General features: G+C 44.5%; 1 protein-coding gene across 1 annotated transcript; it reads left to right on the top strand.

The window, feature by feature from the left end:
- The first annotated feature begins 7,516 nt into the window (after window positions 1-7,516).
- LOC127931336 (uncharacterized) lies at window positions 7,517-13,662 on the top strand. The gene is made up of 8 exons (XM_052523440.1): window positions 7,517-7,639; window positions 11,115-11,186; window positions 11,388-11,506; window positions 11,642-11,687; window positions 11,818-11,915; window positions 12,058-12,542; window positions 12,651-13,337; window positions 13,472-13,662. The coding sequence occupies exons 3-8, from the start codon at window positions 11,397-11,399 to the stop codon at window positions 13,621-13,623; spliced, it is 1,578 nt and encodes a 525-aa protein (XP_052379400.1). The 5' UTR covers window positions 7,517-7,639; window positions 11,115-11,186; window positions 11,388-11,396; the 3' UTR covers window positions 13,624-13,662.
- The last annotated feature ends 353 nt before the right edge of the window (window positions 13,663-14,015 follow it).

Below are 14,015 nucleotides of genomic sequence, written 5' to 3'. Positions count from 1 at the left end.
TCAATCTCGTGTGGCTGAACGCCACTTGTCCCTCTAAGAAGTTGGACACCGACCGCTCGGGGCCGCATAACTAGTTTGCATGTCTCGTTCGTTATCGGAATTAACCAGATAAATCGCTCCACCAACTAAGAACGGCCATGCACCACCACCCACAGAATCGAGAAAGAGCTATCAATCTGTCAATCCTTTCCGTGTCCGGGCCGGGTGAGGTTTCCCGTGTTGAGTCAAATTAAGCCGCAGGCTCCACTCCTGGTGGTGCCCTTCCGTCAATTCCTTTAAGTTTCAGCTTTGCAAACATACCACCCCCGGAACCCAAAGACTTTGGTTTCCCGGACGCTGCCTGGCTCTGCCGCGAGTCCCTGTCCATCTTCGCCAAGCAGAGTAACATCTTTCGAATTCCAACGACCTTAGCTTGCATACCATTTGGCCGTAACTGAATAAGATAATTCAGGAAACCTCGAACATCGGCTCGGTACATTTTTAACGTGGATGGTGCCAAACCACGGTCGTCACATTGACCATACCACTCAGACACACGTCTGTAGTTATCCAGAGAACACAGTCCTTCATCGGCCTTGCCCTCTGACATAATGCGTAGGAATTCCCGTACTCGGGATATACTGGTGCGACTATTGTCAATTTGTTTAACTGAAGGGTGTATACCCGTAATATAGTGTTCATATTGAGTCAAAATTGCATTACTCCAAACCTCAATTCTGGACGGCACGCCGCCGTCTTCATCACTCTCGCTCTCTGTGGAAGTCGCCACGACGCAGCCTTGCTCCCTCGGTTCCGAGCACAGTTCACTACCGACCTGACTGTTTGGCTGCACCGCCGGCTGCTGCTCACCCTCGTCCACCAGCTGCTACTCCACGGACAACTCACTTTCAAAACACTGCAATTCACAGGGTCCTCCGGCCGCGGTTCAACACCGTTATCAGGCTGCATATACTGCCCTGATTCGGGCTGCTGTCTCTCAGTCGAAAACCGGCTAAATTGCATAGCATTCGTCCATTCCATAGTACCGGACTTAAGTGCATGTACAGACTTGAAATGTCGGTCTAGCCGCACAATATTCTGTTTACAACAAAGCCCACAGTCGCGTCTTGGTCTGCTGCTCATAGCTTCTCTCTCCTGCCTTCCTCCGTGTCTCTTTGTTTGCTCCACCAAACACCCTAATCCCTAACCCTAACCCCTAACCCCTAACCCATTCATCCACAGACCACAGCAAATCATCCACCTCTCTTAACCTTAATGTCATCCCTACTCCTAACCTTAACACCTCCCCAAACCTCACACCTAACCTTAACCCTTCCCTTAACCCCAAACCCCAAGCCTAATCTTAACCTCTCTCCAAACCTCACGTCTAACCTTAACCTTTCCCTTAACCCCACACCTAACCTTAACCTCTCCCCAAACCTCACGCCTAATTTTAACCTCTCCCCAAACCTCACGCCTAACCTTAACCTTTCCCTTAACCCCAAACCTCACGCCTAACCTTAACCTTTCCCTTAACCCCAAGCCTAATCTTAACCTCTCTCCAAACCTCACGTCTAACCTTAACCTTTCCCCTAACCCCACGCCTAACCTTAACCTTTCCCTTAACCCCACACCTAACCTTAACCTTTCCCTTAACCCCACACCTAACCTTAACCTCTCCCCAAACCTTTCCCCTAACCCCACGCCTAACCTTAACCTTTCCCCTAACCCCACGCCTAACCTCAACCTTTCCCCAAACCCCACGCCTAACCCTAATGTGTACCATTACCCTAACCAGGTCTCTCATCCTAACTTAATCCCTATCTCCCTCCCTCACCCTAATCCTGACTCCCCTATGGAAAGTGATCTGCACCAATCACTAAACCGAAACACTTCCTCTGTCTCTTCTCCCTTGTCATCAATACTCAATCAACAGACAATTATCATCCCCCTAGTAACCACATTTTCAAATAGAATTAGATCCCTACATCAATCAATCAAACACAACTTCTCTACAGTTCAGCACACTTACATACCAGTCAAACCATACAGAATCATCTCAGCATTTAGAAAGAAGAACATTTAAAGGACCTCCTCACCAAAGCAAGATTCAGTAGTAAGCCACCACAAGACCTCAAACCTCACAATTTCCATTTTCGACAGATAAAGTTCATTACAAATATACACAGCCACACATCAGCACCAGTACAAGAATCCTATTCATTGAACACACAACGCCATTTAATATCATTACATGTACACTTTGCAATAAACCAAACACACCATAGAAACCAGACTCAAACAACACCTGTATAACATTAAAAGGGCACATCTGCAAACGGAACTCATAACCCACTTCCAGGAGCACCCCATCACTCACCTTACCATATCAGGGTTACAGTCACATATAGGCTGGACCTGTGGGCAGCGAAAGAGGGTAGAACAGGAGTGGATCCAGAACCTACAGGCAATAACGCCAAATGGCCTGAACGAGAGGTTTTAGAAAATGGGTTTTAACAGACATGAATCTCCACATGGGTGGAGAAGAACATGGTTTTATTCATATTTTATTTATACTCTATATATTTATGTTTTGTTTGGTTTTAGTTTGGCACTTCCTTTTTTAGGTTTTTCCTTTCCTTTAACAAAACAATAAAACCAATTAAAAGCACAATATGGTGTTTATGTTCATATTTAACAACACTATGGATGAATGAATCTCTCACCAGACTTCTGCACTGCCACCCAGAAAAAGAGGCAATTTGGAACTCAGTTTAATTTATGATCCTAGGAGGACATCTACGGGCCTTTTTAAGTACTACACATATATCAGATCATCAGAAATGGGAGGGATAAACAGGAGAGGCCTGTGCACCGTAAAACTAACAAGTTGAAACGAAACACAATTCTATTCAAACCCTAACCTAACCCCCTAACCCTCTAACCCTAACCCTAACTTTCCAGTTCATCAGCCCCATCATTTGTAACTACCTAATCCTAATCTACATGGTCAGTCAGTTGATCTTGATGGAAATGTGTCACAGCAATTGCTGAAGTGGTTTTGGTGATGTTGTTTATCTCAACAGCAGGTGGTGGTGAGGATGCACCACGTGAGTAGGGTGAGAGGCCTGGAGTCTCAACTGGTGTGGGCCATCTCCAAGGAGACAGCCAGGCTTAGTCCAGAGGGCATCCTCTACTGTGCCACCAATGTGCAGTCCATCACTTGGATCCAGGTAAGATGTAAATACTACTGAAATAGTAGTAGATTAGGCTTTTATTCACTTATTCCATTTGACCTTAACATGTATTCTCTCTCTGTCAGCGTGTGGCTGGCAGGGTGACCCACTATGCGTCTCACCTCCGCCACGAGACATCTGTGGACGTGACGCTTGGCTGCTACCAGGTAAATAAACTATTTCCTATGTATATAGACTAGACATTACTGGGCATTTTTGCATTAGATTTGGTGTGTTTTCTAATAACGTGTGTGTGGTAAACAGGTGTGTTGTGTGTGTTTTGAGCAGCAGACTGTCTCAGTGGTGAACGCCACTCTCCACATGGGGCTGGACGGGCTTCTCACCTCTTCAGCGTGGTCGGAGGCTGCCTCCTTCTCTACGCCCACTAATCAGCAGTTCACTGACCCAGAGCCTAAGGGCCACAACTGCTATTAAGATCCTTCCATTGACCGATTGTTTCTTATGTCATTGCACTGGTCACTGATTTTGAATGCTTGTTTTGTTGTCGTAGGGCTGGGAGGAGGACCTGCTGCCTGAGGAGAGGGAGGTTCCTCTGCTTTTTGATTTTATTTTATTTATTTCACCTTTATTTAACCAGGTAGGCTAGTTGAGAACAAGTTCTCATTTGCAACTGCGACCTGGCCAAGATAAAGCATAGCAGTGTGAGCAGACAACACAGAGTTACACATGGAGTAAACAATTAACAAGTCAATAACACAGTAGGAAAAAAAGGGGAGTCTATATACATTGTGTGCAAAAGGCATGAGGTAGGCGAATAATTACAATTTTGCAGATTAACACTGGAGTGATAAATGATCAGATGGTCATGTACAGGTAGAGATATTGGTGTGCAAAAGAGCAGAAAAGTAAATAAATAAAAACAGTACGGGGATGAGGTAGGTAAAAATGGGTGGGCTATTTGCCGATAGACTATGTACAGCTGCAGCGATCGGTTAGCTGCTCAGATAGCAGATGTTTGAAGTTGGAGAGGGAGATAAGTCTCCAACTTCAGCGACTTTTGCAATTCGTTCCAGTCACAGGCAGCAGAAAACTGGAACGAAAGGCGGCCAAATGAGGTGTTGGCTTTAGGGATGATCAGTGAGATACACCTGCTGGAGCGCGTGCTACAGCTGGGAGATGCTATGGTGACCAGCGAGCTGAGATAAGGGGGGACTTTACCTAGCAGGGTCTTGTAGATGACATGGAGCCAGTGGGTTTGGCGACGAGTATGAAGCGAGGGCCAGCCAACGAGAGCGTACAGGTCGCAATGGTGGGTAGTATATGGGGCTTTGGTGACAAAACAGATTGCACTGTGATAGACTGCATCCAATTTGTTGAGTAGGGTATTGGAGGCTATTTTGTAAATGACATCGCCAAAGTCGAGGATTGGTAGGATGGTCAGTTTTACAAGGGTATGTTTGGCAGCATGAGTGAAGGATGCTTTGTTGCGAAATAGGAAAGCCAATTCTAGATTTAACTTTGGATTGGAGATGTTTGATATGGGTCTGGAAGGAGAGTTTACAGTCTAACCAGACACCTAAGTATTTGTAGTTGTCCATGTATTCTATGTCAGAGCCATCCAGAGTAGTGATGTTGGACAGGCGGGTAGGTGCAGGTAGCGATCGGTTGAAGAGCATGCATTTAGTTTTACTTATTAGTTCTACTTATGACGATTTCCTCTTCCTAGAGGTATAATGCTAATATTAGATTATTACATGAACAATGATGCTTTATCTGCATATGGAAATAAGAGACTGAAATTTCAGTCTCTCTATGTGCAAAACTGATAGAGACATACCCCAAGCGACTTACAGCTGTCATCGCAGCAAAAGGTGGCGCTACAAAGTATTAACCTAAGGGGGCTGAATAATTTTGCACGCCCAATTTTTCAGTTTTTGATTTGTTAAAAAAGTTTAAAATATCCAATAAATGTCATTCCACTTCATGATTGTGTCCCACTTGTTGTTGATTCTTCACAAAAAAAATACAGTTTTATGTCTTTATGTTTGAAGCCTGAAATGTGGCAAAAGGTCGCAAAGTTCAAGGGGGGCGAATACTTTCGCAAGGCACTGTACATATGAGATGAGTAATGTAGGGTATGTAGACAAAGTGGCATAGTTTAAAGTGGCTAGTGATACATGTATTACATAAAGATGCAGTAGATGAAATAGGGTACAGTATATACATATACATATGAGATGAGTAATGTAGGGTATGTAAACATTATATTAAGTAGCATTGTTTAAAGTGGCTAGTGATATATTTCCATCAATTCCCATTATTAAAGTGGCTGGAGTTGAGTCAGTGTGTTGGCAGCAGCCACTCAATGTTAGTGGTGGCTGTTTAACAGTCTGATGGCCTTGAGATAGAAGCTGTTTTTCAGTCTCTCTGTCCCTGCTTTGATGCACCTGTACTGACCTTGCCTTCTGGATGATAGCTGGGTGAACAGGCAATGGCTTGGGTGGTTGTTGTCCTTGATGATCTTTATGGCCTTCCTGTGGTGTAGGTGTCCTGGAGGGCAGGTAGTTTGCCCACGGTGATGCGTTGTGCAGACCTCACTACCCTCTGGAGAGCCTTGCGGTTGTGGGCGGAGCAGTTGCCGTACCAGGCAGTGATACAGCCCGACAGGATGCTCTCGATTGTGCATCTGTAGAAGTTTGTGAGTGCTTTTGGTGACAAGCCAAATTTCTTCAGCTTCCTGAGGTTGAAGAGGCGCTGCTGCGCCTTCTTCACGACGCTGTCTGTGTGGGTGGACCAATTCAGTTTGTCTGTGATGTGTACGCCGAGGAACTTAAAACTTACTAACCTCTCCACTACTGTCCCATCGATGTGGATAGGGGGGTGCTCCCTCTGCTGTTTCCTGAAGTCCACAATCATCTCCTTTGTTTTGTTGACGTTGAGTGTGAGGTTATTTTCCTGACACCACACTCCGAGGGCCCTCACCTCCTCCCTGTAGGCCGTCTCGTCATTGTTGGTAATCAAGCCTACCACTATAGTGTCGTCCGAAAAGCTGATGATTGAGTTGGAGGCGTGCATGGCCACGTAGTCATGGGTGAACAGGGAGTACAGGAGAGGGCTCAGAACGCACCCTTGTGGGGCCCCAGTGTTGAGGATCAGCGGGGTGGAGATGTTGTTGCCTACCCTCACCAACCGGGGATGGCCCGTCAGGAAGTCCCGTACCCAGTTGCACAGGGCGGGGTCGAGACCCAGGGTTTCGAGCTTGCTGACGAGTTTTGGAGGGTACTATGGTGTTAAATGCTGAGCTGTAGTCGATGAACAGCATTCTCACATAGGTATTCCTCTTGTCCAGATGGGTTAGGGCAGTGTGCAGTGTGGTTGAGATTGCATCGTCTGTGGACCTATTTGGGCGGTAAGCAAATTGGAGTGGGTCTAAGGTGTCAGGTAGGGTGGAGGTGATATGGTCCTTGAACATTCTCTCAAAGCATTTCATGATGATGGAAGTGAATGCTACGGGGCGGTAGTCGTTTAGCTCAGTTACCTTGGCTTTCTTGGGAACAGGGATGATGGTGGCCCTCTTGAAGCATGTGGGAACAGCAGACTGAGATAAGGCTTGATTGAATATGTCCGTAAACACACCAGCCAGCTGGTCTGCGCATGCTCTGTGGACGCGGCTGGGGATGCTGTCTGAGCCTGCAGCCTTGCGAGGGTTAACACGTTTAAATGTTTTCCTCACATCGGCTGCAGTGAAGGAGAGTCAGCAGGTTTTGGTTGCAGGCCGTGTCAGTGGCACTGTATTGTCCTCAAAGCGGGCAAAAAAGTTATTTAGTCTGCCTGGGAGCAAGACATCCTGGTCCGTGATGGGGCTGGTTTTCTTTTTGTAATCCGTGATTGACTATAGACCCTGCCACATACCTCTTGTGTCTGAGCCGTTGAATTGTGACTCTACTTTGTCTCTATACTGACGCTTAGCTTGTTTGATTGCCTTGCGGAGGGAATAGCTACACTGTTTGTATTCGGTCATGTTTCCGGTCACCTTTCCCTGGTTAAAAGCAGTGGTTCGCAATTTCAGTTTCACACAAACCCTGCCATCAATCCATGGTTTCTGGTTTGGGAATGTTTTAATCGTTGCTATGGGAACGACATCATCAATGCACTTTCTAATGAACTCGCTCACCGAATCAGCGTATTCGTCAATGTTGTTGTTTGACGCAATGCGGAACATATCCCAGTCCACGTGTTTGAAGAGGACACTGAATCAAACAGCCTACCAGAGAATACAAAGTGCTCATTGAAACAATTCAGCATTTCAGTTGTCATATTCATCAACAAAGTCCTTCAAAACACATGACGGTAATTCATTAACATTACTGTTACCAGACATAGACTTAATAGCTTTCCAAAACTTTCTAGGGTCTGTAACGATTGTCGTCGGGAGAAGGAGAAGAGGACCAAGGTGCAGCGTGGTAAGTATTCATAATACTTTTAATAAATACAAATACTTGAACAAAAAACAACAACACGACAAATGACCAGTTCTGCAAGGTGCAATACACACAAAACAGAAAACAACTACCCACAACCCATAGTGGGAAAACAGGCTGCCTAAGTATGGTTCTCAATCAGAGACAAAGATTGACAGCTGCCTCTGATTGGGAACCATACCAGGCCAAACACATAGAAATCTAACACACAGAACAAAACATAGAATGCCCACCCCAACTCACGCTCTAACCAAACTAAAATAGAGACATAAAAAAAGTAACTAAGGTCAGGACGTGACAGGGTCATTCAGGTTATCAGTGGTAACATACATAAAATATTCAGATTTGGCCTTCCCGAGAAGAAAAGAACACTTGTTTCGTAACTGCCTAAAAATAAGCCAATCAGCATCAGAACATGATTTCCTTGCTTTAGTTCAGGCTAGATTACTGTCGTGAAAAATACAAAACAGCTCAGAAGAAAACCATGGATTAACCCGCCCCTCTGAACCTGTGGAATTGAGCATGTTTGTTTACTATTAGGAAAAAAAACATCCTGAAATAATTTCCAGGCAGTTTTCACGTCATAAACTCAATCTGCTCCAGTCAAAATAAAACAAATCATGAAAGAAAGCCTGCTCATTAAAACACTTCACATTTCTCTTAGAATAAAACGTGGGTTTGTTTTAGGAACCTTAGTATTTCTAACAGCAACAACAGCTCAATGGTCACTTAAATCATGACAAAAAACACCAACCTCAGAATAATTATGTGGAACATTTGTAAATATCAAATCAATCAGGGTAGATTGATCTGGGCATTTAAGATTTGGGCGAGTGGGTGAGTTAATCAACTGGGTAGGATTCATAGAATTACAAAACATTTTTAAATCATCAGACACCAGCTTTAACCAACACCAGTTGAGATCACCAATCAAGATAATTTCACTGTAAAGAAGTTTAGACATAAGGTGCGTCAAAGAAGAAAATGCAACATCGAGAACAAAGGGGGGGTCTATAACAGCCAATCACAGTTATAGAGAGACCCTTTGAAACCTCAATATTCAAAGCAAGAAATTCCAACTGTTTACATATAGCTTCAGACTTTGCCACACTTACAGGGAATTTAGTTTTTACATATATAGCCACACCCCCAACTTTCTTAACCCGATCAGTGCGATAAACATTGTAACCACAAAAACAGACTTGCTGAGCCAGGTTTCAGAAAACAATTACATCAGCATCAGTTGATTTAGCCCAAATCCTAACCCCATCCATTTTTGACAACAGGCTGCGTACATTTAAATTAAAAATACCAAAACCAGATCTTGATTTAAAATCAGAGGGGGTTTGGAGACATTGCATATCATGGCCAGGGTTCGGTTGCACGTTACCTGATATCAACAAAATAAGAATAACTAGGCACCTGGGTTTAATAACCTTGCACGGGTTCTCTTTTTTAAGAGACCTACCGCAAGCGAATTCTACAAGTGAGTTTCCAGACAATACAAAACAGTCATTTAAAACCATGAGACCTTGGTAGTGACACAAATTCGTACTGTTCACATCATGCCACAAATACATCCGCACTTGGACGAGTGGACCGAGTGAAAAAGAGCGAGTTCCTGCAGACAAAATGTTTAATGGACGGGAGAGCACATTGTTAGATGTACTCACCCAGCAGCAATGTTCGTTTTCTCCAGAGTTCAGTAAAGTCAGTGCACAAAGCAATACCATGAAAATTGTCATTTTCTCTGACAAATGTAAAAAATAGAGACCAACGAAGGTAAGAGGAGAGAAGGACAGCGTGCATGTATGAGTCTGAATGTGAGTATTTGCGCGTGTGAGTATATTGGGTGTTGAGGTCGTAGGTACAACTGTAAGCAATTCCGTTCTCAAATGTCTGTTTAATGTGAGAAACAAAATGAAAAACACCTGTTAGACCATTACAATGCGGACTTTCATGCATTTTTACTATTACCAACAAGACAACGAAGTGATACGTGTCATGGAGACTTATAACGGATACTTTCCAAACACCAAAAGTTCCCACGCTGAGCGATACTGTTTACTACACTATTATGCATACAATCCAAGTCATACGTTTATTGTCATTCATACTATTATTTTTAACCGAATATCTTTGCAAATGTGTTCCTTGTGTCAATTCAGAGCTTGGAAATATTGGAATAATGTGCTTAAGAGGACTCTCAAGGCGCACACCAGGATAACACAACAACCACATTTTCAATTGACAATCATTGCTTTAAATGGATGTGGTTGATAGATTTGTATAGGTGTAGCAGTGTGATGTTGTTCCCCTAGATTATGTACCAATTTGCACACAAGGACCAATTCAAATAGGCCAGGTCGAGAGGGGATGTTAATAATTTGATAATAATACTAATAATTCAGTGTATTGTTTTATTTCATTACAGCTGCATAGCTAAAGTGTACAAACACATTTTTCATATCAATATTGTACACACATGTGATTGTAAAAGTTTTTGTATATTTTGGTTTGGCCCATTGCGGGTTATCTGTATTTCCATACTCCCTTATTGTTCTCTTTTGCCTGACCTTCGGCTTGAAAGGCATTTTGTCCTTGGCGCCGAAATTGTTCAATATAAAACCGTGGTAATGTTACACAATGTACTTTTATGCTACCATACGTTTGTTACAATGTGGATAATATAAAGATTTATGTTGCCAAGGTTCACAAAGCTCGCTAACTAGGGTATCTATTGTAACTTGTGAGTACTTGGGACAGTGTTTGAGTGAGTGTCCATGTGCTTGCGCAGGTGCCTGAGAGCTAGGACTGCGCCAAGGGTTAACATAATGTGTGTTGTCTCTTCGTGTGCAGGGCAAAAAATACATTATTCAACGAGCAGACCTCCAGTTGTGGCAGCGTCCTAATTAAAAGTACACAACACAGAACGAACCACTTAACATAGGCATATATAAATCATGTATTTAACTTGTAAGGCAAGGTTGGATTAGTAGGTCTAAACCACATGCACCTGGATAATCGCGTCATGAATCGGGACGGGCTCCTACATCCTCATATACACATTATGACATAAAGAGTTTAATCGTTCACGAAATAAAGACATAGAAGCATACCCATTTATACAGGTTCTACACATTCCGTTTCTCGATGGCAATAGAATGTAAACATTCTATTTTGCGCCAAACATCGCCTACAACTCAATTCTAAGTGCAGCATATTGGACGACTCCACAGTCCATTGATCATTCGCGACTTTAAGTCGTTCCTGTTATCTCTAGAGCATCCCGTATATCTATAGCGCTGCATTTCTTCCCCATTTTACCATGGATAGGGTTTGGTGCATTCCAGAGTTCACTTATGGTCCCACAAAGGTAATCTTAGGAGAAATTCATTTCAGCATACTGTAAATGCCTGTGCATAAGAAAGCATAATTATTTTCATTATCTTCAAAGGAATTCTGTAGAAGCAGCCTTTATTTTCAGACTCTGCAGGCCTGCTGGGAGGAAACATATTACAATAAACAGGTAAGATTCATCCCACAAAAACATAAACAACAGAAAGAGAATTGTATTTCATGACAGTTTAGAGAAGGTGGTCATAAGAGTTCTTAATATCACTTGCAAATTGTGAGGCATGAGCAGTTGTGAAATGTTGCGAGAGGCCCTTCTGAAAGCACATGATATGGTATTTTGTGGCACGGTCTCACACCTTACCTCATCTTGCAGAAGAAGCTCATGATCCACTATCTGCTGCTCCAGAGTCGAGGCCAGGTCCCGCCCCATGTCACCACGGAGCACATGAGCAACTGGCTGGTGTCTCAGGGCAAAAAATCCCTTAGGGAGAGGTGAGTACCACGTCAGCACTCGACTTCACTGCCATTCCCTGCCACCAGCAGCACTCCAGGAGGTGCTGTGGGTCAAATAAACAACAGAAAAATCAGAAGCCAGGAAAGTTGAATTGCTCTGTGTTTTATTTGAAGGGTGTGGAAGGAAACCCTGGAGGAGGGAAACGACCTCGCTCGGGTGGTAAGAGAATGAGAGTTAGAGACATACTACAAGTTAGTGAGCTCTTTACTAGCCTTCAACAACGAGTTAGCACAGCATAATAGATCTGTTGTGAAATTACACTAATGGGACTTCCTGTTTCATACTGCAGGCCTGGGAAGTAAACACTTGCCTAAAAATGATGGACATAGAGCACGAGGCTTTCTGCAAGCTCCGCCGCTCCATGCACCCCACCTCGCCAGCTGACATGTAAGTTCCATGTACTGCCCTGCATATGACTTGATCCATTTATCTACACATCTGGAACTACGCAGAAACAGACTAAGACAGTGTTCTCTGTGAGCACATTGCACATCATTTAGCTTTGTCTTCTCCTTTTTGTTGATTTCAGTGATCCTAAGGTCCACAGCATCGTGGAAAGAGCTGTGAGAAGCATTCTGGGCGAGCAGTCTAATGATCCCCGTAGCAACCTGTTCAGCCCATCTCAGGTGGTGGTGGAGGTGGTGCCCAGGCTCCTCCTGGCCCTGTGGCTGCAGCCAGAGGAAGGACATTCAGAGCACCCAATCCTAATAAGTGGGATGGCCGTGGGCATGGTGGCGGCTGTAGTGGAGAAGCTCTCCTGCATCTTAAAGGACCCTTCCCCTCGCATCCCTTTCTCCCGGGCTGCTGCTTTTGACTCTGTGCGGTCGATCCTCGGGAGAATTAGTCAGTCCTTCTCCACCGATGACCTGCAGAGCCCTTTTTATATGAGCTCTGTCTGTGCCTTTGTGGCGGACGAGGTGCAGAGCTGCTTCCAGCCCCCTGCAGCCACCCTACCAGTCCCCCCTGTCCTCGTGGTGGCTGTTTCCACCACACTACCAGCTGACATTCAAGCAGGTGAGTAGCAATGATAGAGAGCACTCTGACAGACGCCTGTTCTGATGACATCTTGGTTCCTTGTAGTAGTAGAGCTCATCAGGATTGTTGTTGTCACCCATAACACAGACCCGGCTTCTTCTCACCTAGAGGTTGTAGACATCACCCCTAACACAGAGGCAGATCAGGCTTCTTCCCACCTGGAGGTTGTGAACATCACCCCAAAGGCAGAGGCAGACACGGCTTGTTCCCACCTGGAGGTTGTGAACATCACCCCAAAGGCAGACACGGCTTGTTCCCACCTGGAGGTTGTGGACATCACCCGTAAGACAGAGGCAGATCCGGCTTCTTCCCACCTGGAGGTTGTGGACATCACCCGTAAGAGAGAGGCAGATCTGGCTTCTTCCCACCTGGAGGTTGTGGACATCACCCGTAAGAGAGAGGCAGATCTGGCTTCTTCCCACCTGGAGGTTGTGGACATCACCCGTAAGACAGAGGCAGATCCGGCTTCTTCGCACCTGGAGGTTGTAGACATCACCCCTAATACAGAGGCAGACCCGGCTTCTTCACATCTGAATGTTGTGGACATCACCTCTAATACAGAGGCAGACCCGGCTTCTTCGCACCTGAATGTTGTGGACATCACCTCTAATACAGAGGCAGACCCGGCTTCTTCGCACCGGAATGTTGTGGACATCACCCCTAATACAAAGGCAGAGCCCATCTCTTCCCTCTTGGAGGTTGTGGACGTCACACCTGAAGAAAGGACTCTCACGATGGCCGTCTTCGCCACTCTGCCAGCTGACATCCAAGCAGGTGAGTAATACTTAGAGAGTACTCTGACAGGTGCCGTTTGTCATGACATCTTAGTAGAACCTTTCAACTGGCCAGTGTTTAGAAGCTACGGTTTGCATTTGTTTTCATTCTGTTCCTCCTTTTTCCCTTTCCAGATGATGTTGCTGTGGTCATCCCGGATGTCACCAAGGACGTGACACTGGATGTTTCATGCAGAGCTAGGAAAGGGGCAGTCCGTCGATTATTTTGCAGGCTTTGGAGGGCAGTGTGCTGCTGCGCCTGCCACAAGGAAGAGGAGGAACAATAATAATTATTCATCAGACCTTCAGAAAAGTGATTGAACCATAGACCATTAAAGTATAAAATGATAATTAGACTCAATTCTGCTTTTTTTCTGCTTACTACTTCATTTCAGAATATTTCTATAAACTTTCACTTTGCAAGTGTGGAGTAGGTTGTGTAAATAAGTGGGAAACATCCCAAATTTAATGCTTTTAATATTTTTCTTGTACATTTAAAAACAAATGTATTATTTGACAACAAAAAACAGAAGGCACTCAACCAACCTTGAGTTGAGGTGCAGCCAAACATTTTAATCGTCATAGAAAAGGAAAAAGCACAACTCTTGCTCACTATAAAAATATGCATTGTTTTATTCAGGCAAGGTTAAAAGTTTAACGTTTCGGCCTAGTCTATGAC

This window comes from Oncorhynchus keta, chromosome 8, assembly GCF_023373465.1.
Source record: "Oncorhynchus keta strain PuntledgeMale-10-30-2019 chromosome 8, Oket_V2, whole genome shotgun sequence".
Taxonomy (NCBI): domain Eukaryota; kingdom Metazoa; phylum Chordata; class Actinopteri; order Salmoniformes; family Salmonidae; genus Oncorhynchus; species Oncorhynchus keta.
This window is presented reverse-complemented; position numbering and strand designations above follow the sequence as displayed.

What these genes read in the sequence shown, in the direction of transcription:
- LOC127931336 (XM_052523440.1), top strand. Translation starts at nt 11,397, where the DNA reads ATGATCCACTATCTGCTGCTCCAGAGTCGAGGCCAGGTCCCGCCCCAT. An exon ending in GAAACGACCTCGCTCGGGTG is followed by an intron (nt 11,688 to 11,817) that starts GTAAGAGAATGA and finishes TTCATACTGCAG; the next exon opens with GCCTGGGAAGTAAACACTTG. An exon ending in GCCAGCTGACATCCAAGCAG is followed by an intron (nt 13,338 to 13,471) that starts GTGAGTAATACT and finishes TTCCCTTTCCAG; the next exon opens with ATGATGTTGCTGTGGTCATC.